This window comes from Zootoca vivipara, chromosome 6 (assembly GCF_963506605.1).
Source record: "Zootoca vivipara chromosome 6, rZooViv1.1, whole genome shotgun sequence".
Lineage (NCBI taxonomy): Eukaryota > Metazoa > Chordata > Lepidosauria > Squamata > Lacertidae > Zootoca > Zootoca vivipara.
In genome coordinates, this window is record NC_083281.1 from 49404132 (window position 1) to 49427466 (window position 23335).

Consider the following 23335-nt stretch of genomic DNA (forward strand, 5'->3'; position numbering starts at 1 on the left):
CCTCTCTCGCCATGCTTCTTCCTTGCCTTAAATCTCTGTCAGATGGTCCAAAACTAAATCCACCAGAATCTGGCTAAAGTGCAGGGGATGGGGAACAGTATGAACAGTATTGTACAAGCTGCACAAATAGCCATAATATCACACCTGGGTACAGTGGTACCTTGGTTTACAAACACAATTGGTTCCGGAAGTCTGTACTTAACCTGAAGCATACTTAACCTGAAGCGAACTTTCCCATTGAAAGTAATGGAAAGTGGATTAATCCGTTCCAGACAGGTCCACGGAGTACTTAAACTGAAAATACTCAAACCGAGGAGTACTTAAACCGACGTATGACTGTATTATTATTACAGTGGTGCCTCGACTTACGAATTTAATCCATTCCGAAAGCACCTTCATAAGTCGAAAAATTCATAAGTCGAAAAACGCCTTTGGAAACGCGATTTCCCATAGGAATGCACTGAAAACGGAAAAATTCGTAATTCGAAGCAACCCCATCTAAAAATTCCTAAGTTGAAAAATTTATCTAAATCCTATCTAAAACTGCCACGGGTTTTTTCTGGATGTCAAGACATTCATAAGCGTGCAGCCATTACCCCCTTTCGTAAGTCGAAAAATTCGTTGTCGAGTCGTTCTTAAAGTCGAGGTACCACTGTACTACATTTGTTTCAATACTTTAATACTTTAGAGTTGAATGCCACTGTTTCAGTGTTTCTCCAATGGCTACTAGCCATGATGGCAAGGTTCTCCCTCCATCGATGGTGGCAGTATGCCTCTGAAAGGCAATTGCTGGGAATCACAAGTGCGCAGGGTGCTGTTGCATTCAGGTCCTGCTTTTGGGCTTCTTCCTATTAGGGCACTTGATTGGCCACGGTGAGAGCAGGGTGCTGGATCAAATGGGGCATTGGCCCAATATAGGGAAGGTACCAAATGGATACATCCCTGCTACAGAAGAAGTGTATCGAGAAGACAACAAAACCAGAGTCTGTTTCATATCATGCATAAGATCAGCAAAACAAAGAATAGAATTGGATCAAAAATATATTGGGAGGCCTGTTACTCATCAGGTGCTGTGGCTAAACCACTGAGCCCCTTGGGCTTGCCAATCAGAAGGTCAACCTAGCAGTTCGAAAGCATACCAGTGCAAATAAATAGGTACTGCTGTGGCGGGAATGTAAACGACATTTATGTGTGCTCTGGTTTCCGCCAAGGTGTCTTGTTGCTCCAGGAACAGTTTAGTCATGCTGGCCACATGACCTGGAAAGCTGTCTGTGGGCAAACATAGGCTCCCTTGGCCTGAAAGTGAGATGAGTGGCGCAACCCCACAGTCACCTTTGACCCTTATCGCCTTCTTATCTCCTCTTTCAACCCAAGAACCACATTCAACCTTTGTACCCCAAAGTTGGTATTGTTAACATGTCCATTCCAACCCCTCACTCTTTTGTATCAGCTCTTTACAAAACAAAGTCTAGAATGTTCCATCTCCAGTGTTGTATATACAGGAGAAGTATTTTTACTAGGAGTCCTAGACTTCTGCTAACAGTTTATGCTGGGAGAGGAAAGGTTGACAAGTTGAATTTATTTGAGCGCTATAAAGAGAATTGGTCTATAAGGTGTTTCCCACCAATGCCACCATTCCTTGTAGAAGTTAGGTGGCAGCGGGGAGGGCAAAGCTTTTAAATTTATAGGCTAACCCCAAAGCTTTACCAGATGACATAATGTTTATCTTGAGATAAGATTTAAATAATATTTGGATTATCAACCATTACACAGATTGGCTGAGGATGGCAAGTTTATTTGCTGACATGAGGTTGGTAGAGAAACAAAGTTGCCCTGGTCTCTTTCTGGATACTCTCAGGTGGCCATGAAATGACTCAACATGGTGGTTTTCCCCTTCCACATCATAAAATGATTTTTTTACAGTTGTATTGTGCTGGAGATTTACACGAAACAAGGTAATGGGAAAGATCCAGTGAACAGTGGAAAGAGAGGCCAAGGAGAGTTCAGTAAACCATGTTTCACATGGAGTGAATCACACCACAATCCAAGCTCCTTTGTGCTGGCTTGGGGGTAGTTGAATTGGATGGAGCTCCCCCAGCTTCTGCTGGCCTCTGTCCAATGTCACTCTGCCAGCATGGAGCTCACTAGTCTGCCTGCCAAATGTATGGGGCATCAGGATCTGGGGACAGAGGGGCAGAGCAGGCCTGGGATCTGCTGGGATCTCAAGGCAGACCGACTACCACCCCGTGACAGCAACTAGACCCAATTTGGGCTCAACTCCTGTGCCAACTCTAGGTTGGTGCAGTGATTTGCAAGCTTCCCAGATTCTGCTCCAACCAGCGCATAGGAGCCAATTCCCAGGGGCAGAGGTCCTTCTGGTCCCCCCAATAAATTATTTAAGGGGGCTGGGCCTCCCCAAAGTTGATCAGCATTGCCCTTCAAATTGTGTGTGTGCACCATGTCTTGTGATCAATTATGTGGGGTGGGGTTTACCTCCCCCCATATTTTATTCATGTTGGTACCCTTGAGTGCGGGTGGCGCTGTTGGTTAAACCACAGAGCCTAGGGCTTGCTGATCAGAAGGTCGGCGGTTCGAATCCCCGCGACGGGGTGAGCTCCCGTTGCTTGGTCCCTGCTCCTGCCAACCTAGCAGTTCGAAAGCACGTCAAAATGCAAGTAGATAAATAGGTACCGCTCCAGCGGGAAGGTAAACAGTGTTTCCGTGTGCTGCTCTGGTTTTGCCAGAAGCGGCTTAGTCATGCTAGCCACATGACCCGGAAGCTGTACACTGGCTCCCTCGGCCAATAAAGTGAGATGAGCGCCGCAACCCCAGAGTTGGTCACAACTGGACCTAATGGTCAGGAGTCCCTTTACCTTTACCCTTGAGCTACCAGCATGAGCAACAGATGAGCAAACAGAGGATTGCAGCCTCTATCTATTTCTAGTTCATGACACTTTTGTATCTACTCACTCATATGTCTGCCCAATCCTTCACCTATCAATGTTTTTTAAAGCCCTCACAGAAATCTGTATTTAAATATGTATTTTCAATCTATTTTCTTTTAAAATTCATTTCTAAATGTGTTTCCTCTCTAATTCCCACCCTGCTTGAAGCCAGCATTTCAGCACCTGGCCCTCTCTCGACGGATCTTAGGCTTCCAATAGCTCTTGCAGACCTGATGTCTGCCTGCTTGCCCTGGCTCTGCAGAATAACTTAGGGCACGGGTGTCAAACACAAGGCCCGGGGGCCTAATCCGGCCCGCCAGACCTCGTCATGTGGCCCGCGTAGCCGCCGCCGACAATAACCACTGACAGTAGTTCTGGAGCCTGCGATTGGCCGAGGGTCAAAACCGGGGGCGGGGCTGCAGGCGGAGGCCGGGGCGCTGGAGCCGCGCTGACGGCCTTGGCCAGGGAATTTCAATTTTGAATGAGGCTGAGGGAGGCGGTGGCACAGCGGCCAGACGGGGAAGTGAGATGCAGGAGGAGGAGGAAGCCCGCCGAGGAGGTAGGAAAGCCGTATAGGCGCCGCCGGCAAAGTTGGTGCTGGGACGGAGCAGCGCTGGATTTTTTTTTTGGCGGGCTTTGCTGTTGTCCCCGAGAGCGAGTGAGGCGGCACTGGGGAGCCGCCGCCCGCCACTTCCCTTCCTCTCCTCGGCTGCATCCGGGAGGTGGGCGAGCGAGCGGGCGAAAGGGACGCGGAGTGAGCCTGAGGGGGAAGTAGGCGAAGCGCAACAGCCGAGTTTCTCTTCCCTCTTCCCCCGTTTTCTCCTCATAGACACTCGGGAGGGTGCCTGGCTTTTGCTCTGCCCCCCCACCCCGAGCCGCCCTTTGGCTTCTCAGTTCCGGGAGGGAGGCGGCGGCGATGGCACGGGTTCCTGCTCTTCCCGCTCTGCCGCCGCCTCCTCTCAGCCCCTCGTGATGTAGGGCTCCAGATGGAGTCGCCTCGCAGTTTGAGGTGGGAGGGGAAATTTTTTTGGGGGGGAGGTTTTCAAGTCTCCTCTGCCTGCAGTCCCGGTAGGGAGAGGCGGCAGCGAAGACGACAACAGCGCGGGTGGGGGGAAGAGCAGCTCTGAGGTGAAGATGCACATCCGCTGGGGCTGACGCCGCCTTCCTCCTCGGGAAATCCGCTGCCCTCCCTCAGCGCCAGGTGAAGGGACTCTGGCACTGAGGAGGGAGGATGCAAAAGCAAAGCAGGGAGTTGGCGCTGCACCGCATGTTCCTGCCCCTCTCCAAAGCATGGGGTGGGTTGCAGCGTGTGGCATCCTGCCTAGCGGGGTTTGGGTGTGCGCAGAGCGGGAGAGGGAAGCCCTCTTTCCATCTGCAGGTTTTTAATCCCAGCAGTGGCTTTCTCCTTCCTGCCAAAGGTTTAGTTGAGCCCCCCCCCCCCCGGAAGCCGTCGATCCCCACCTTTTGTTCAAATTTCCCTCGTTTACATCCCCTCCCACACATGCGCCACGACGCAGGAATGTGATCCGCGTGGGGGCGGGAATGAGCTTACATTATTACAAAAAACAGTAATAATTGAATGCAGTGACAATAATTTATGATAATAAAGAGTGGACACATAGTCCTACAGACACAACCGGCCCTTTGAGGGTGACCAAACTGCTGATGCGGCCCCCAATGAATTTGAGTTTGACACCCCTGACTTAGGTTAATGTACAACCCATCCCTGTCTGCAACATTTTCAGCTAAGATGGTCAAAGTACTGACAAGAGACCATTGAGAAGAGAATAGCCAAACCCACTCTTTCTATCTCTATTCTACAATAAGTAGCAAAAGAAGCAAAACAAAGATTGGGGAAGCAATCTGTACAGTACCTGCCACAGCTTGCAAGTGAGTGCAGGAAATGTATCCCACAATTCTTTGGTCCTGAGGTGTACTTCCCACTTGCACCTGGAAGGAATATAAGAGAGGAACAGAAGGGTTAATGGATCACCATCAGACCTTTCAGGATCAAAACCTATTAATTGCAGGGGAAACATGCAAACTATTTTTTTTTTTGTAGCAAAGGTCTTAGGTAAGCAGAACTGTTCTCAGAGTAGACCTATAAAGAGAAGAGGCACTGGTTGTTCTTCTTGGGGGTTTTTTAGGTGTATTTTGCAACATGCCCTTGATGCAATAATAGTGCATTAATGATAGCTTTATACAGGACCATCCACATATGATTTATTGGTTGTATTGCGGTGCTTCCCCAATGTTACCACACAAATACCGTCTGGAGGGGCACCCTTGCACTACAGTGCAACAAAAAGGGGAGAAGATCCAGAACACAGACACAGCTCTCTCCTCTTTGCCAGAGGGGAGCCTGAGAGCCCATCCTCACTATCATTGATTGTATGGCTGACATGCGCAGGATGTGTGTGCAGTGGGAGCATGAGAAGAGAACAATAGGTGAACCTTAAATGAACTTCATTAAGGACTCCTAGCCATGGTGGTCAGGGTGGACTTGCTGGGGAGGGTCTGGTTACACTCAGGTCTTGCTTTTGGACCAGAAAAGGCACCTGAGACCAGGATGTTGGACTAGATGGGCCTTTGGCCTGATCCAGCAGCAGGGCTCTTTTCAGGCATTATTTTATTGCTATGGCCAATGGCTGACACAAACATTCATTCATTTATTCTTCTTAACATTTGGCTTGGCAACATTTCTTTCCTACGGTTCCAGGGTTGATCCTGCATTACAACTTCCTTTCCACTGAGTATCTTTGACTACAGTGATACCTTGGTTCTTGAACTTAATCTGTTCTGGGAATCCATTCGACTCCCGAAACCGTTCGAGAACCAAGGCGCGGCTTCCGATTGGCTGCAGGAGCTTCCTGCACTCAAGTGGAAGCCGCGTCGGACGTTTGGCTTCCAAAAAACATTCACAAACTGGAGCACTTACTTCCGGGTTTGCAGTGTTTGGGAGCCAATTTGTTTGGGAGCCAAGCCGTTCGAGAACCAAGGTAGTACTGTATATACTTTAAAAGATTTCTGTTGAGTGGCAAAGTATCTATAATCCACCTTTTCACGCAGGAACCAAACAGGCAACATGTCGCCCCAGATGCTTGATGAACTCTCCTGCAAAGACACCTCACTCAGTCATTCATTTCAAGGTTTGCTGAAGGCTTGAAAGTAGCTGCAGTCTAACTCCACTCTTAATCAGTTTGCTGGAAATCACAAGGGAGAGAGGAGTGTTTCTATTGCTCTCCTGCATGTGGGCATCCCATAAGGGACATCCGGTTGGCCCCCTTGGGAACAGGATGCTGGAGTAAATGAGCCTGATCCAGCAGGGTTCCTCTTATGTTCTTACAGTTCTGTGATGGCAGGAAGGCTACCATTTTCCTCTCTCTACTCCCCGACAACCCTTTTCTTTTGTAGGGTGAAACTTGCACCAAAATTGCACCTGCTCTGACTTCATTATCCAGGCTCACCCTGTGCCCAACAAGTCAGGCACATTATACTACTCCAAGGGTCTTTTTTTTGAGGGGGGGGGGTAGCCTTAGGAAGTGATCTTGCCGGAAGGCACACCTCACATTCGCTCTTGATTTCAAGTTGATCTTTCATTGCAGAACAATGAGATGGACAGAAATGCTGGTAGAACCTAGAATCAATCAAAAACCTCAACAAGGAGCATACCTTTGCAGGCTTAGTCACCACCCTCCCAATAGGACCATTAATTCTAGAGTCTAAAATTACCCAATTGCACTGCCTCCTCTTGCTCCAGGTGAGATTTGTAGGACCTTACACAGACAAGGACAAGGGGAAAGCCATTGTGGCCACTTACAACTGAAAGCGATGTGAAGATTTATTTCCCCTTTTACTTCTACATTTTTGCATTGTTCTCAGGCACAAATGGGTCCTATTGGGAAGTGCATTTCACAAAGCAGGGGGCAGCCAGTGAAACTATACCTATGGGACCGCCTCTCCTGGTATGCCCCGCGGAGGACCTTAAAGTCCACAAATAACAACATTTTGGAGATCCCGAGCCATCAGGTGGCTAGACTGGTCTCAACTAGGGCCAGGGCTTTTTTAGTACTGGCCCCAACTTGGTGGAACGCTCTCTCACAGGAGACCAGGGCCCTGTGGGATTTGACATGCAAGACGGAGCTGTTCTGCCTGGCCTTTGGGCTGGACTCAGTCTGACCCCTATGTTTTCCTCCCTTATGGTTTTGATTTGGGCTACTTTAAAATGAGGCTGCATTTTAAAATTTTAAATTTAGATTGTATTTTAACCCATATTTTAATTAATTGTTTTTCTTTCTTTTATGTCTTATTGTAATTTTACTGGTGTCAGCCGCTCTGAGCCCGGTTTTGACTGGGGATGGCGGGGTATAAATAAATTATTATTATTATTATTATTATTAACAGCTGTGCAGAGAGCATGGTTCCTCCCCCAAGTTAAAGGACAAATTCACGCCCAGCCCTCACCAGACTTGTAAAATTAAGGCAGGTTCTGTGCCAAAATCCAACACCCCAGAGGATTTCTTTTCCTTGCCCCTCGCAAGAAAAACTACAGCTTTTTTCACAGGGCTGGGTCACAATTCTTGAAAAGGGTGGGCAGCCTTCTGCCCAGCACAACATGATATGCTGCACCCAGCGATCAACAGTAAGAGTGTCTCTTTCAGGGCTGTCCGTAGGGGAGATTTTTCTCAGGGCCACAACGGATAAAGAAAGTGGCACCCCTTCCTTCTGTACACTTGCAATGAAAATTGGACCCCTCTGCACCTAACAGTTTCATTTTGTAAAAAGGATGCAAATGATTTCCTCTGAATACCATCCCTGGGAATTGCAAGGGAGGGCAGAGCTGTTGCACTCTGCTCCTGCTTGCGGACTTCCTGTTGAAGCATTTGTTTGGCCACCATAAGAACATGATGCTGGACCGTGATGGACCAGACGCAACAGCCAGTGCTCTGCTTTTTTATGTTTTATCCCTTAGAGCCTCATTTTCTTGTGTCTTTTAACCCTCTGGTAGGCATTTCATTAGTAACTGCAGAATGCTAGTAAATCCTATGCAATACACTTTCAAAAACAAAGACTTGCCAGCTTGCCTCTTGCTAAGTTGAGAACACAGGTGCAGCCTTTCAAGGACACTTGAGGGCAAGACCAAAAGGCACATTCTCCTCCAAGCTTTGGAAATGCATTTTCTTCTCTCCGATGTGCTGCCTGCCTGCTGCATATTTGGCTTCAAACTGGGGTTGAACAAGATTTACAGAAATCCCTTTTTATGAGTTGGCATTCTTGCCCTCTTGACTGCAGAGATTTATTGTCTTTTACAAAGCAGCTATGCTATGTTAATATATTATTTAAGCATGCTAAAAGAGAATTAAATGTAAGTATGAAATGTTAATGGAACTAGCTCTAATCGCTCACTGGTTCCTTCCATCCACCCTCACGGCTTGGAGTGCCTGGTGGCATAACACAGCAACTTGTGGAACTCTCTGCCTCAAGATGTGGAGTAAGCTACTATCTTAGATGGCTTTAAAAAGGAAGAAATACTGGACAAAATAGAGGCTAGGTGATTAACCATGATAACTAAATGCCTTGCCAAAAACTAAATGCCATTGCACACAAATATTGTAGAGTTGTCAATTTTGGTGCTGAGCCATAGCTGTCCCTTTAAAAGCACACTATGGTCCAGCAATCAGCAGGTGATGATTTAAGCGGGGGGGGGGAGCCTTTTTCAGCCCAAGATTCCATTCTAGGCAACTGTTTCAAGGGCCACATGTTAGTGGGAGGTGGGACCAGAGGCAAAACTGGGTGGAGCAACTAATGCAAATTCTACCCTTATACGGTAAGCTAATTTCTACGCACTCTCACAAGTGCCTCTCTTTTCCTGCAAGCAAGCAAACAAGCAGCACTATAAGACTTCAAGGGTACATTCCAGTCAGACAAAAATACACTGGGTGTGAAGCAAAGCCAGTGAGGGGTGTGTGGCCTTGGCAAACTACAGAGGGCCGGATAGGTTCCCCACCTGATTTAAGCTCCCCAGGCCTGAGGTTCCCCACCTGATTTAAGCTCTGTGCAAAAGAATTTAACCTGCAGGTTTTAGCAAACAACACACATCTGTTTAAAGGTAGAGGGGCACGACAGTTTGTTTTTTTCCTGGTCATTTGGCAACACTACAATCATTGAAATAATTGGGCATCAAATGCCAGATGCTAAAGAAATACAAGGCAAAATGTTTGTGTTAATAGTGCTCCAGTTCAGGGTTCCAGCCAGCGCATAGCTGCCAAGTTTTCCCTTTTCTCGCGAGGAAGCCTATTCAGCAAAATAAGGGATAACTTGGCAGCTATGAGCCAGCGTTGCTGGCTGTGCTCTTGTCCATGATACTCCATTCCATTCTTTTCTCCTCCAAGCTTCCAGCATTCAGTCAACATTCAGTGTGGCCATGAAGCATCCTCTACCCCCACTTGGGTGTTCTGAGGTCCTCCCCCCCCAATTTATGCTTTTATCCAGGAGGTCCCATCACCTCCTGGCAAATAGAAGGGGAAGAAATGGAGGCAGTGAGAGATTTTACTTTCTTGGGCTCCTTGATCACTGCAGATGGTGACAGCAGTCACGAAATTAAAAGACGCCTGCTTCTTGGGAGAAAAGCAATGACAAACCTAGACAGCATCTTAAAAAGCAGAGACATCACCTTGCCTACAAAGGTCCGTATAGTTAAAGCTTATGGTTTTCCCAGTAGTGATGTATGGAAGTGAGAGCTGGACCATAAAGAAGGCTGATCGCCAAAGAATTGATGCTTTTGAATTATGGTGCTGGAGGAGACTCTTGAGAGTCCCATGGACTGCAAGAAGATCAAACCTATCCATTCTTAAGGAAATTGGCCCTGAGTGCTCACTGGAAGGACAGATCCTGAAGCTGAGGCTCCAATACTTTGACCACCTCATGAGAAGAGAAGACTCCCTGGAAAAGACCCTGATGTTGGGAAAGATGGAGGGCACAAGGAGAAGGGGACGACAGAGGATGAGATGGTTGGACAGTGTTCTCGAAGCCACGAACATGAGTTTGACCAAACTGCGGGAGGCAGTGCAAGACAGGAGTGCCTGGCGTGCTATGGTCCATGGGGTCACGAAGAGTCGGACATGACTAAACGACTAAACAACAAATATTTTGTATACTTCGGCAAACCATGGGAGTTCCCTTGAATTTTCTGATACCTCCCTCTTGTTCATTTTTCCAGGCAGATTTTAAAGGATTTTCCATTACAAATTTGCCTGGAAACAGGATGAGGCAGACTTAGTTCCATCCTCTCTGAAAACTGGGACAGATCAGACTTTTATAGGTCCAATCATCCCTATGTGCAACTGTTGCCAGGTACCTCTGAAAGGTAAAGGAAATGAATGAATGAATGAATGAATGAATGAATGAATGAATGAATGTGGTGGCAACCAAATGCCCCATTATCTCTACGATGGTGATTCCCAGAAATAAAGAAAAGCAGGAAACAATGAGATAGCTAATCACATTCTTATTTAAAGGAGGGCCTATTCTGCTTAATAAGGGACCCAGGTGGCGCTGTGGTTAAACCACTGAGCCTAGGGCTTGCTGATCAGAAGGTCGGTGGTTCAAATCCCTGTGACGGGGTGAGCTCCCGTTGCTTGGTCCCAGCTCCTGCCAACCTAGCAGTTTGAAAGCACGTCAAAATGCAAGTAGATAAATAGGAACCGCTACAGCGTGAAGGTAAACGGCGTTTCCATGTGCTGCTCTGGTTTGCCAGAAGCGGCTTTGTCATGCTGGCCACATGACCTGGAAGCTATACGCCGGCTCCCTCGGCCAATAATGCGAGATGAGCGCGCAACCCCAGAGTCGGTCACGACTGGACCTAATGGTCAGGGGTCCCTTTACCTTACCTTATTCTGCTTAATAGTCAAAAGCAAGAGCTGCCCACTGTTGCTTTTCTCTTAAGATTCTTGTGCATCTAGAATGTGTGGATTCCAGCCAAGTCTTGCATTAGCAGAGGCTGTGTGTGTATATATAAAATATTTAGATTACTGCCTAGGAATAAATGGGAAGCTGCTTTTAAAAGCTGATGCAGAAATTCCCAGGACAGGTATGTAGGCAGAAATAAGTACGAGGTGCTTGCAAAACCCTAGAATGGTTACTAAACCTCTGATGGTTTGTCCATCTGTACTTGTAAATAGGCAACACAGTGGGACTTGTCACAGTTCACACACAAGGCTTACACTAGCCCTGTTCAATTCTGGATTTCTTTCTTTCTTTCTTTCTTTCTTTCTTTCTTTCTTTCTTTCTTTCTTTCTTTCTTTCTTTTTTTCTTTCTTGGAACAACTCCTAGCTTCATTTTCAAAATAAATAAAAACGCTACCCCCATCTTTCTTCCTTAGCAGAACTCAAAGTGAGGCTTTCTGGGGATTTCCCATCCAGGAACTGACCAGATCCCAACCTGCTTAGCTGGCTCCCTGCATATGTTTTTGACTACAACTTTCATTAGCCTCCACCCAGAATGGCCTGGTGGAAATTGTATCCCAAAACACCCAGAAGGTGACAGGCTGGGGATGGGTGCTCTAATCACTACACCATACTTGCCTTTTTTGACACTCCCTTCAGTTTGTGATTCGCCATGGGGAGTGGCGAGGCTGCTGCTGAAGAAAAATAAGTCTAAAACTTCATTGAGCTGATGGAGCTAGTTTGATGACTCTTTAGTTCTTGAGCAATGGAATTGCAAGAACAACAAGCAAACAAGACAGTTTGGAATTCATGACAGACCACACTACAGCATGGCTTGCAAAATCTTATGGTGATCAATGAGATTTAGGCACCCATAACTTTGCACCCAGCATGCTTAATAAAATGCTTTGCACGAGAATTTTTGAAATGGCACCAATGTTGCTCCAGTGCACTTTCTAGCTAGGCTAGAGGATCTGAGCAAGATTTACTGATTTGTTTTATTTTGAGTCCTGGCAGTAAACAAGTCCCTCCATCCCATCTTAGTGAAGACTTGGGAGTTGATAATTAAGTCTATCAATCCTCATAGTAGCTGGAAAAGAGGCTTACCAGCTTGCCTGGATGGGTCATAAATCAATGACTCAGCTTTGGGCAGCTGGAAGCAGACTGGTTTTTTAATCCCTTAATCCTTAATATATGCACATGCTGAAGGGAGTCAGTGACATGAATGATGCCCAAATTTTGGAGAGGTTTGGCTTCTTCTTTTTTGCTTTGTTTTTAATTTTATGAAAGCCCCATACAGTAAAAGAATCCAGATTTACACACTGCTGCCCATCAGAGCAGATAAAAACTGTGCTAGATGGATCAAGAATGCTTTGTCTTGGTACAAGGCACCTTTCTGTTTTGATGTTCAGTATGTTCCTACCCCTGCACTAAGGGTGGAGGTTATCTGCCAGTGGAGGCCAGATCCAAGTGGTGGGCTGGTCCAAGGGCCAATGTGGGCAGACCCCCTTTCTCACTGTGTCTTTCCAGAACCCCCCTTTCTCCTCCCCTTTCTCCTTACCTAGCAGGCTGCTGGTTGTCCCTTGTGCCACAGAAGCCTGCCAGTCTCAGGCTCCAAAACCCTCTCCCAACATAGACCCAACAGGCACCCTCACTTTTGACTTTCAGCTGTCTCAGGGAGGCCTTTTTTATGTAGACAGGCCTCTGCACTTGTTTACATTTTTTTTATCAGTCAGTCCCTGTAATCATATTGTACTATTTTTATGGTGTTTAATACATCACCATGTTATATTGTGTGTGTTTTGGTGGCATACAATACTTGAATGAATGAATGAATGAATGAATGAATGAATGAAACACTTGCAAAAGGTCTGAACATGCAGAATAATTCTGAAATTAGACTAAAGCAGGCATCCCCAAACTTTGGCCCTCCAGATGTTTTGGACTACAATCCCCATCTTCCCCGACCACTGGTCCTGTTAGCTAGGGATCATGGGAGTTGTAGGCCAAAACATCTGGAGGGCCACAGTTTGGGGATGCCTGGACTAAAGGCTGCCCACCCCTGCCCTATTTGGAAAGCCAGAGAGAATCCCTATCCCTAAAGGACCACCTTTCCACGTATCTTTCCCTACCTTTTGTCACCTGCCCATAATCTGAGGCTCTCCTCTGAGTGCCACCTCCAAGGGAGGTCCAGCGGGTGGCAACAAGAGAACATGCCTTTTCTTTAATAGCCCCTTATTATTGCAATGCTTTCTCCAGGGAGGCCTGCCTGGTACCTGCTTTGTTATGATTTTGGTACCAGGCACAGATATTTTCTCTCTCCTCCATTCATTTGTTTGTTTGTTTTTCCAAGCAACTGGTATTTAGAAGCACGCTGCCTCCAACCATGGAGAAAGAACAAAGCCATTGTGGTCAGTAGTCACTGATAGCCTTAACCACCGCCGCCCATGAATTTGTCTATACCCCCTTTAAAAGCCACCCAGGTTTATGACCATCACTGAATCTTGTGGCAGTGAATTCCAAAGGTTAACTGTGTGTTAAGTGAATAAGTGCTTATTTGCATCGGCCCTGAAGCTTCCAAGCTTCAACTTCACTGGGTGGCCCCAGTGGGTTCTCATATCATGAGAGAGGTTCTCCCTACCCATTCCCTCACACCATTTTCAAGAAAGCGTCCTTTAAGAATTGGAGTGCACGGCTTGCTTAATTGGCAAATGGGACCCAGGTCTTGGAGTCCTCCGAGATTTATTGCATTCCGTTGTGAAAGAGTTCCCCGTTCGGCACCTACAAACTGTTTGCTGCGGTGCCAATAAAGAACAAGGGACGGAAAGTACAGCCAAAAGTCCAAGTAAGAGCTTGGGCAGGAGGTGAGCCAGCAGCTCCCCAAGCTCATAAACTGACAGATGCGCCACACAGTAAAGTCAATGCAACTGGGTTTATAGAATCATAGAATCATAGAATCATAGAATCATAGAGTTGGAAGAGACCACAAGGGCCATCCAGTCCAACCCCCTGCCAAGCAGGAAACACCATCAAAGCATTCCTGACAGATGGCTGTCAAGCCTCTGCTTAAAGACCTCCAAAGAAGGAGACTCCACCACACTCCTTGGCAGCAAATTCCACTGCCGAACAGCTCTTACTGTCAGGAAGTTCTTCCTAATGTTTAGGTGGAATTTTCTTTCTTGTAGTTTGAATCCGTTGCTCCGTGTCCGCTTCTCTGGAGCAGCAGAAAACAACCTTTCTCCCTCCTCTATATGACATCCTTTTATATATTTGAACATGGTTATCATATCACCCCTTAACCTTCTCTTCTCCAGGCTAAACATACCCAGCTCTCTAAGCCGTTCCTCATAAGGCATCGTTTCCAGGCCTTTGACCATTTTGGTTGCCCTCTTCTGGACACGTTCCAGCTTATCAGTATCCTTCTTGAACTGTGGTGCCCAGAACTGGACACAGTACTCCAGGTGAGGTCTGACCAGAGCAGAATACAGTGGTACTATTACTTCCCTTGATCTAGATGCTATACTCCTATTGATGCAGCCCAGAATTGCATTGGCTTTTTTAGCTGCTGCATCACACTGCTGACTCATGTCAAGTTTGTGGTCTACCAAGACTCCTAGATCCTTTTCACATGTACTGCTCTCAAGCCAGGTGTCTCCCATCCTGTATTTGTGGCTTTCATTTTTTTTGCCCAAGTGTAGTACTTTACATTTCTCCTTGTTAAAATTCATCTTGTTTGCTTTGGCCCAGTTGTCTAATCTGTTAAGGTCATTCTGAAGTGTGATCCTGTCCTCTGGGGTGTTAGCCACCCCTCCCAATTTGGTGTCATCTGCAAACTTGCTCAGGATGCCCTCAAGCCCATCATCCAAGTCATTGATAAAGATGTTGAACAAGACTGGGCCCAAGACAGAACCCTGTGGCACCCCACTAGTCACTACTCTCCAGGATGAGGAGGAGCCATTGATGAGCACCCTTTGGGTTCGGTCAGTAAGCCAGTTACAAATCCACTGAATGGTAGCATTGTCTAGCCCACATTTTACCAGCTTCTTTACAAGAATATCATGGGGCACCTTGTCAAAGGCCTTGCTGAAATCAAGATAGGCTACATCCACAGCGTTCCCTTCATCTACCAGGCTTGTAATTCTGTCAAGAAATGAGATCAGATTAGTCTGACATGACTTATTTTTCAGGAACCCATGCTGACTTTTAGTGATCACAGAGTTTCTTTCTAGGTGCTCACAGACTGTTTGCTTAATGATCTGCTCTAGAATCTTTCCTGGTATTGATGTCAGGCTGACTGGGCGATAATTGTTTGGGTCCTCTCTTTTCCCCTTTTTGAAAATAGGGACAACATTTGCCCTCCTGCAGTCTGCTGGAACTTCGCCTGTTCTCCAGGAATTTTCAAAGATTATTGCCAGTGGTTCTGAAATCACCTCTGCCAGTTCTTTTAATACTCTTGGATGTAGTTCATCTGGCCCTGGAGACTTGAATACATCTAAACTAGCCAAGTATTCTTGTACTACCTCCTTACTTATTCTGGGCTGTGTTTCCCCTGCTGAATCATCTGCTCCATATTCTTCAGGTCGGGCGTTGTTTTCTTTCTTGGAGAGACTGAGGCAAAGAAGGCATTGAGGAGTTCTGCCCTTTCTCTGTCCCCTGTTTGCATTTCACCATCTTCTCCTCTGAGTGACCCGACTGTTTCCTTGTTTTTCCTTTTGCTACGGACATACCCATAAAAGCCCTTTTTGTTGCTTTTAACCTCTCTGGCGAGCCTGAGTTCATTCTGTGCTTTAGCTTTTCTGACTTTGTCTCTACACGTGCTGGCTATATGTTTGAATTCCTCTCTGGAGATTTCCCCCCTTTTTTTCCATTTTTTGTACATATCCCTTTTAAATCTTAACTCAGTCAAAAGTTCTTTAGATAGCCAGCCTGGCTTCTTTAGGCACCTTCCATGTTTCCGTCTCATTGGTATTGCCTGAAGTTGTGCTTTTAATATCTCCCTTTTAACAAACTCCCAACCATCATGAACTCCCTTCCCTTTTAGTATTACTGTCCATGGGATTTCACCCAGCGTTTCCCTAAGTTTTCTGAAGTCGGCTTTCTTAAAGTCTAGAATTTGGAGCTTAGAATGCTTGGTTGCTCCTTTCCGCTGGATAATAAACTCCAGAAGAGCATGGTCACTCCCACCTAATGATCCTGCCACTTCTACCCCACTAACCAAGTCATCACTATTGGTTAGGACCAGATCTAAAATGGCTGATCCTCTTGTTGCTTCTCCCACTTTCTGGACAATGAAGTTGTCTGCAAGGCCAGTGAGGAATCTGTTCGACCTTATGCTCTTGGCTGAGTTTGACATCCAACAAATATCAGGATAGTTGAAATCCCCCATTACTACTATCTCACTTCCTTTGGAATGCTTGGCAAAGTCCATGGCCACTGAGACGGGCAAAGTCCATGGCCACTGAGATCATAATGCCTGCCTTTTCTTCCCTGCCTTCACAACAGCTCTTTTTGCATCTCTCTCTCTGAGATGCGTTTTTACCAGGGATGGGCGACATTTTGGTTTCTCTCTGCTTCTCATTTCCCCCAATCTCAAATTCACTTATCCACACGTTTGCAGAACAATTTTCCTTTATATACTGTAATGTACATTCGTATGCTGTTTTTCACTAACACATGCATTTTTATTCACACTGTGGGAAGACTGAGGTCGATGGGGAGTGGCCCTATTCATCTGAATGGACTAGGATCCACTGCCTAGCTCCTTGTCCCCCCCCCATCAGTAGCAAAAGCAGAAGGCAAAATAAGAAAGATGACACACATTTTATTAATTTGCCACAATTTATACAGGCCAGAGAAGCCCACTTTGCTGGGGGCCTGGCTTATGGCAAATGAAACACCAGACTCATTTGCCTGGAGGAAAGAAACAACTGAAATTTTACTAACTTTGTAAATGCGGGTGGAAAAGAGGCAGGGAGTCACTATGAACGGATGGGAGGAGAGTTCAGCAAATAGCTCTGCCCTTTTGATTTGCAAACAGCAGAGATCAGGTTGAATATAGAGATTCCAAACTCTTAGAATATTTTCCCAAAAATGTTCAGGAAGCCTCTGGAGGTTTTTTGGGTTTTTTAATGCTACAATTCTTAGTCTATTCTGACACTGCTCCAGAAAAAAAAACCTTCTAAAAAGATGGTCACCACTCGGAATTTTGTTCAGCCTGCACTTTAAAGCAAGCTGCCCTAATTCACACATTCTAGACTATTTATTTATTTATTTAATCAATTTGCCATTTTTAAAAAATCTCAACACCATTTGCATTTTAAAAACGTCAAAACTCTAAATAATACATTAAAACGTAATACATTGATGCAAATGACTATGAATAGTATCAACCCAAAATATTCCATATAGCAGAAAGTCAAAATGCTCAAGAAACTTTTTAAAAAGGCAACTACTAAGCAGTTCAACAGGGCAATTAGAGCAGGAAAATGTCTAAATGAAAGGAAATATGTGTGGAATTTTGGCAGCATAAACCTGATTGGGGAGGGAGTGTAGCTCAGTGAAAAAGTATCTTGCAGGTTCAAAAGGTTCAATCCTTGACATCTCTGGGTAGGGCTGGAAGTGATCATTGTCTGAGTTCCTGCCTGTCAATGTAGACAATATTGAGCTAGATGGACCAATGGTCCAATGTAATGATTTCCTAGGTTCTTAAAACATCCTTCTCCTGGGCAGGGCTGTGTTTCATTCCATAGCAACAACAAATACAATTTAACACAGTCAGGCAGAAAGAAAGCAGAATTGCATGACGTGCACACATTATGCAAAATGCACAGCATATATAATCCCTTCCATCTTGCATATTTTATTGTGCTTTTTTTTAAAAAAACCAAACAAACCTATTTTGCATTATATTTTCTTGATGTTTAGTCATTAAAAATAATTATATCCCACTCTTAATCCAAATATGCCAGAATGTTTAATAGTCCTTCAATAAAACAACCACAAGAAGACAATAAGGCACCTCCCAGTGGCAGAGCTTATGTCCACATTGCCCAGGGCGTGGAGGGCGCCCTCCCACGCGCCACAGTTCAGTATACATTTCATTCAAGTTCTCAGAATTAATCAAGTGGAATCGATATGGTGTGGGATTCCAAAGATTTGGGGATGAGGGTGAAAAAGGTATATACAGCCGAGAACAATCTCAGACTACAATTTGATAGAGAAGATCCAAGAGGTATTAAAGGAACTAACAAAAAAGAGAAGGTACTTAGTAAAAAAAAAACACCACAGGTAATAAAGAGCAATTACAAGGACAATACTCTACGCTATTTAACCAAGATATAGAAAGGAAAATTAAAGCGATGAAACAAAAAAGATTTGAATTTGCAAAATAAACCAGGAAAGTTATTAACCTGGCAACTGAAGAAAGAAAAAGAAAAAAAGGATAATCCATAGTCTGCTAAAAATGGAGCCCCCATAACCAATCAAAAAGAGATAAGACACAAATTTGTTAAATTCTACATAGACCTTTGTAAGAAAGAGCAAGAAAATGCAGAATTGATATTGGAGTATTTGTAAATTGGACAAATATCAGAAGAAAATGCAAAGATATTAAATACTCCAATATCAATGATGGAAATGCAAAGGGCACTAAATCAAATTAAGACAGGAAAATCCCCAGGGCCTGATGGTCTGTCGGCAGGATATTATAAGAAATTTAAAGAGGAGTTAATGCATCCACTCAAAGACGATATGAATAGGGTATTGGAGACAGGAAAGAAGCATATATAACTTTGATACCAAAATATAATAAAGACCCAATAGAACCTAAAGATTACAGACCGATATCATTATTCAATAATGATTATAAAGATTATAGATCGATATCATTATTAAATAATGATTACAATTTTTTCACATTGATATTGGCAAATAGATTGAAAATGACTCTAATACATTTGATACATGAAGACCAGATGGGTTTCCTTCCTGGGAGACAAATGAAAGAAAAGGTTAGGAACATTATAAATGTTTTGGAATACTTAGAAGTCCATAATGAAAAGCAGGTGGTGATAATATTTGTGGATGCCGAAAAGGCCTTTGATAATGTCTCCTGGCTTTTTATGATGAAGTTACTGGAAAAGATGGGATTTGACAAAACCTTTCTAAACAGTATAAAATCAATCTATAAAGATCAAACAGCCAATATTATAGTAAGTACTAATATTTCAGAAAAATGTAAGATACATAAAGGGATGAGGCAGGGCTGCCCATTGTCTGCCCATTGCCACCACGACCCACCTCCCCAGGGCTACAAAGTTCCTTGAGCTAAGGATTGTAAAGTTCTTTGCACACAAATGGCGAAGAAATGATATAAAAGAGTTAGAGAAGAGAAGAGCCGAAATCATGGCCCATAAGGATGTTCTCGTTTGCAGGCCATATTGAAATGGATAAGTCCCATTCATTTTGATGCTGTGTTAGATGGACTAATGGTCTGACTCGGTATGAGGCAGCTTTCTATGTTCCAACGAAGCAGGGTGTTCTTTATTGCACACCACAAATTTTGCATTTGCATAGTGGCCCAGACATGCAAAGTACACACACATATATGCACTTGTCCTGCTTGCAGAATTAAAGGTCCCTGAATCAGTTTCATATAGAAAGAGACCTACCTTGAGAAACAGGGCCCCCTTAGAAGACAAGGCGTCTGTTCCTTTTCCATTGGGATAACAGTGATAAGCAGCATCCATAACTGGATAGCGGCTGGCAAAAAGCAGGCCACTGTTCACAAACTTAAAGGTACAGCAGCCATGGCAGCTGTAGACCCCGACATCGTACAGAATGTATTCAAAGTAATGGTGGAGCTCCTCTTTCAATTTCTCAGCCGCCCTTTTGTCAAACACTTCCTGCAAGCACAGGAAGTCCAAATTGGCAGGGAAGAAAGCGGAGATCTCGTGGTCAAAGAGCTCGTCTGTGTTTCTCTTTTTTCTCAAGGAGGTCTTCTTCATCAGTGAGGCCTTGTAAAGGAGCTTGCTGTTGACAGTGCTCTGGTCCACAGGGCCGTCTGCAGCACGCACCTTCACTAGGGACTCTCGTGAGGCAGTGTAGCTATCCAGGCTCCCAGAATCCCCCTCTTTCTGCTTATGGTTCGGAGTCTGGCCTTTCAGGCTCTCGGCTTCGGATTCTGGTGATCGCTCTGCTGGCCCCTTGCTGTTATTGACTTGGCCCCCAGTGCTACCTGCTTCCAGGTCTGAAATGTGCCCATTGTCCTCTCCACCTATGCGCACAATGCACGTGTTGCCGTCTTCGCCCTCATTGGTATCTCCTCCAGCTTTGCCATCTCTACCATCTTCGCTGTTGTTCGAGACGGAGTTGTCCCCTTTGTACTCCATCGAGGTTGTCCTCTTGATGCCCACATTGACTGCACGGTTATTACTATCTCCGCCCTGAGGAGAGACCAGGCTGCTGAAGCTTGCTGCGCTGATTGACGTGTTTGTGGGGGAATCGATGTAGATTTTGATCTGTGGCCTGCTAGCCCCATTCCGTATCCGTCGCCCGACCTCCTTAGCACGGGCCTGTGTGTTGAAAACATTGTTCAATCTTGCCAAGGAGTCTGGGAGCAGGCAGACATTGGCACTGCCAAAGCAGAAGCTTTTCCCATTGCTGGCGGTCTTCCACTCTGTGAGCAACGTGCTTCCATGGATCTGGCTCTTGTCTTGCAGCCTAGAGTAGACGTACGGTCGCCTAGCAGACTGGAGAGGGGACCAGAGCAGGAAGCCGATCAGGGCAAAAGGCAGAGAGACCACCAGCAGCGCCAGGTAAATTGGAGTGGTGATGATGATGCACAGAGCGTGGAAGTAGCACGGATCATCTCCCCTTTGGCGCTTCTCATAGGTGGTAGGCACAAAGGAGGCTATCAGCCTGTCTCCAAGCCAATAACATGGGAAGATCAAGCCCCAGGAGAAAGAATGCAGTGCTGACAGAAAGCCGTTTGGAAATGGGGAAGTGTATAAAACCATTGCAACTCAGTTAGGACACCCCTTCAGGACCTTCTACATGGTGTCATCACCGCCCGCCAGCCATCAGAATGTGCATTTGCAGACAAAAAAAGTCAAAACAAAATGTCCCAGTGAAGCTGCGTCTTCTAGACTGCAAGAAGCAGTTATCACCTTAGGAACACCATTTCATTTCACGACAGTGAGAAGGAAGCGAAGCAACCATTCCTTTCGATGTTTGGTCTCTGTAGACTTCAGAGTGTATCATTGCTCATCACAAGAAGCCGTGGCAGAAGTTCACCTGCGAAGACAAAAAGAACAAGAATGGTCATGTTCAGAGGTGTCTACTGAAGGGAAGAGCTATCAGAATTATAACGCTGTAATATTCCCCACGAACAGTCAACCAAGGGCTACCAGGATGATACTTCCACACGCCAGTCTGGCCACTAGCATCTCCTATGGCACCTTCAAAAATCCACAATGCATGAGTAACCCTTTGCTCTTCCTGCCAAGTACCTGTTTACACTGGTTCAGCCTCTCCTCCATTGCACATGCCACCCTCAGGCATCCCCACACTTCAATGGATGTCAGGACTGGAAACCCACCCTCCTTCCAGTTTTGGACAGAGCAGCAATGCAAAGCACTCTTCTCAGAGAGTGAGTGTGATGGTGGTTGATATAGGTGCCTTTTCCCCATGGATTGGGTGGGGAGGCATGCTCACAACTTTTTGTGGCCCTGTCTCTTTTTCTGCTTTTTCAGAAATGTATCTTGCCACACCCCCTATGGCAGCCATATTCTGACTGGTGCCCCAAAAGGTTGTCGATACCTGCACTGAACCATACAAACGGAGGGCTGCCGCCATAAAGGTCCTGTGCGGTCCTGAACCCCTCAATAATATTTCAGACCCCTCCCTGAATGTTCAGCTTTCACGAAAAAAGGTAAGCTTTTATAGAGGTATAAAGGAAAACATGCAGGCAGTATTCTACCCAAGTCCTTGCAAAGTAGCACACCTAATTCTGCCTCCTTGTGTTCTGGCCAATGAGTGCAAATATAACCCATGCTGTTATCCTCATGATTAAGAAGAGAAGACATTGCAAAAGCAACAGAGCCCCTCCTGCCCTTCTCTCCGCAATAGTGAAGCATACAGTAACCTGCTCTTCCAGAAGTCAGTTTGGAAAAGGAGGCAGGGGGGCTGCTCCACAGGAGTTTGGAAGAGGCCTGGATCTTTGCTTCAAGCTTGTTGTCAAGAGTTACAGATTTACCTGGGTTCCTGATCTACCACCAGATATGGTTGTGGGATGAAGCAGAGAATTTCTGCAAGGAACTGTGAGCTGTATCCTGATCAGAACATGTCCTTGGAACTTTGAAATCTCTGAAACTGTTACATCTTTACATGGTTTCTCTCTCTCTCTCTTCCTTCTGTCCAGTGCAGCTTCTTAGGTGGGATGGAAATGTAATAACAAATAAATCAGAAAGTCCCAGGGCCAGCACAGGGTTGGGCATCACCAGGCACTTGCTGAGGCCCATGCCCCTAAGGAGGTGCCCCCTGCCTACCTCCAGCCCCCTGGGGCCAAGTCTGCTCTTCCTTGCTATTGCTGACTCTCATCCTGTCACCTTGGGGTATGCAAGCACTGGCTAGTGGGAGGAGATGAAGCTGCACTCCACTATGAGGTTATCGCCTTCCTATTTATCCTCACAACAACACTTTGAGGTAGGCTTAGGCTGAGATACTCTCACTGGCCCAAGGTCACCCAGTGAGCTTCCCGTGGGCTTAGTGGGGACTTGATCCCAGGTTCTACTCTGGCCACAGAGTTCTTATTGTGCATAACCTTTGCCTTAACTTTTTAAAAGTGTGGTGGTCAGACTGCATTGGCAGCTTGGAGGGGATTTTATAATCTCTTTCTCCCGCCGTCTCTGCTTGAGCCACCATTGCTTCTTATCTCAGCTCTGCCTACCTCTTAGCAAAGGCAACTTGCCAGTTACCTGCAGGTTCTTCCTAGACAGCATTGTGTGTGTCTTGCATTTATTTTATCACTTAAGCTAATCAGGCTTGAAACAGCAGAGAAATCTAGGGACTGGACAAGAAAAGGATAGAAAGAGGCATAATTCCAGGAAGCAGCATGCAGTCATACCTCAGTTTAAGTACGCATCAGTTTGAGTATTTTCAGTTTAAGTACTCTGCGGACCTGTCTGGAATGGATCAATTCACTTTCCATTACTTTCAATGGGAAAGTTTGCTTCAGGTTAAGTACGCTTCAGGTTAAGTACGGACTTCCGGAACCAATTACACTCATACCTCGGGTTAAGTACGCTTCAGTTTAAGTACTCCATGGACCGTCTGGAATGGATTAATCCACTTTCCATTTTTTTCAATGGGAAAGTTCATTTCAGGTTAAGTAAGCTTCAGGTTAAGTACAGACTTCCGGAACCAATCATGTTTGTAAACCGAGGTAC

The 23335-nt window shown here is 45.6% G+C and overlaps 1 protein-coding gene across 1 annotated transcript in view; it reads right to left on the reverse strand.

The window, feature by feature from the left end:
- Window positions 1–23335, reverse strand: part of SMPD3 (sphingomyelin phosphodiesterase 3) — a 130672-nt gene that overhangs the window by 19207 nt on the left and 88130 nt on the right. Inside the window, exons 3-4 of the mRNA XM_035120570.2 lie at window positions 19559–21182; window positions 4820–4895 (exon numbers count right to left, since the gene is read on the reverse strand). Of these exons, the coding sequence (XP_034976461.2) occupies window positions 4820–4895; window positions 19559–20905 (1423 nt within the window). The 5' untranslated portion in view covers window positions 20906–21182. The remainder of the gene's footprint in view (window positions 1–4819; window positions 4896–19558; window positions 21183–23335) is intronic.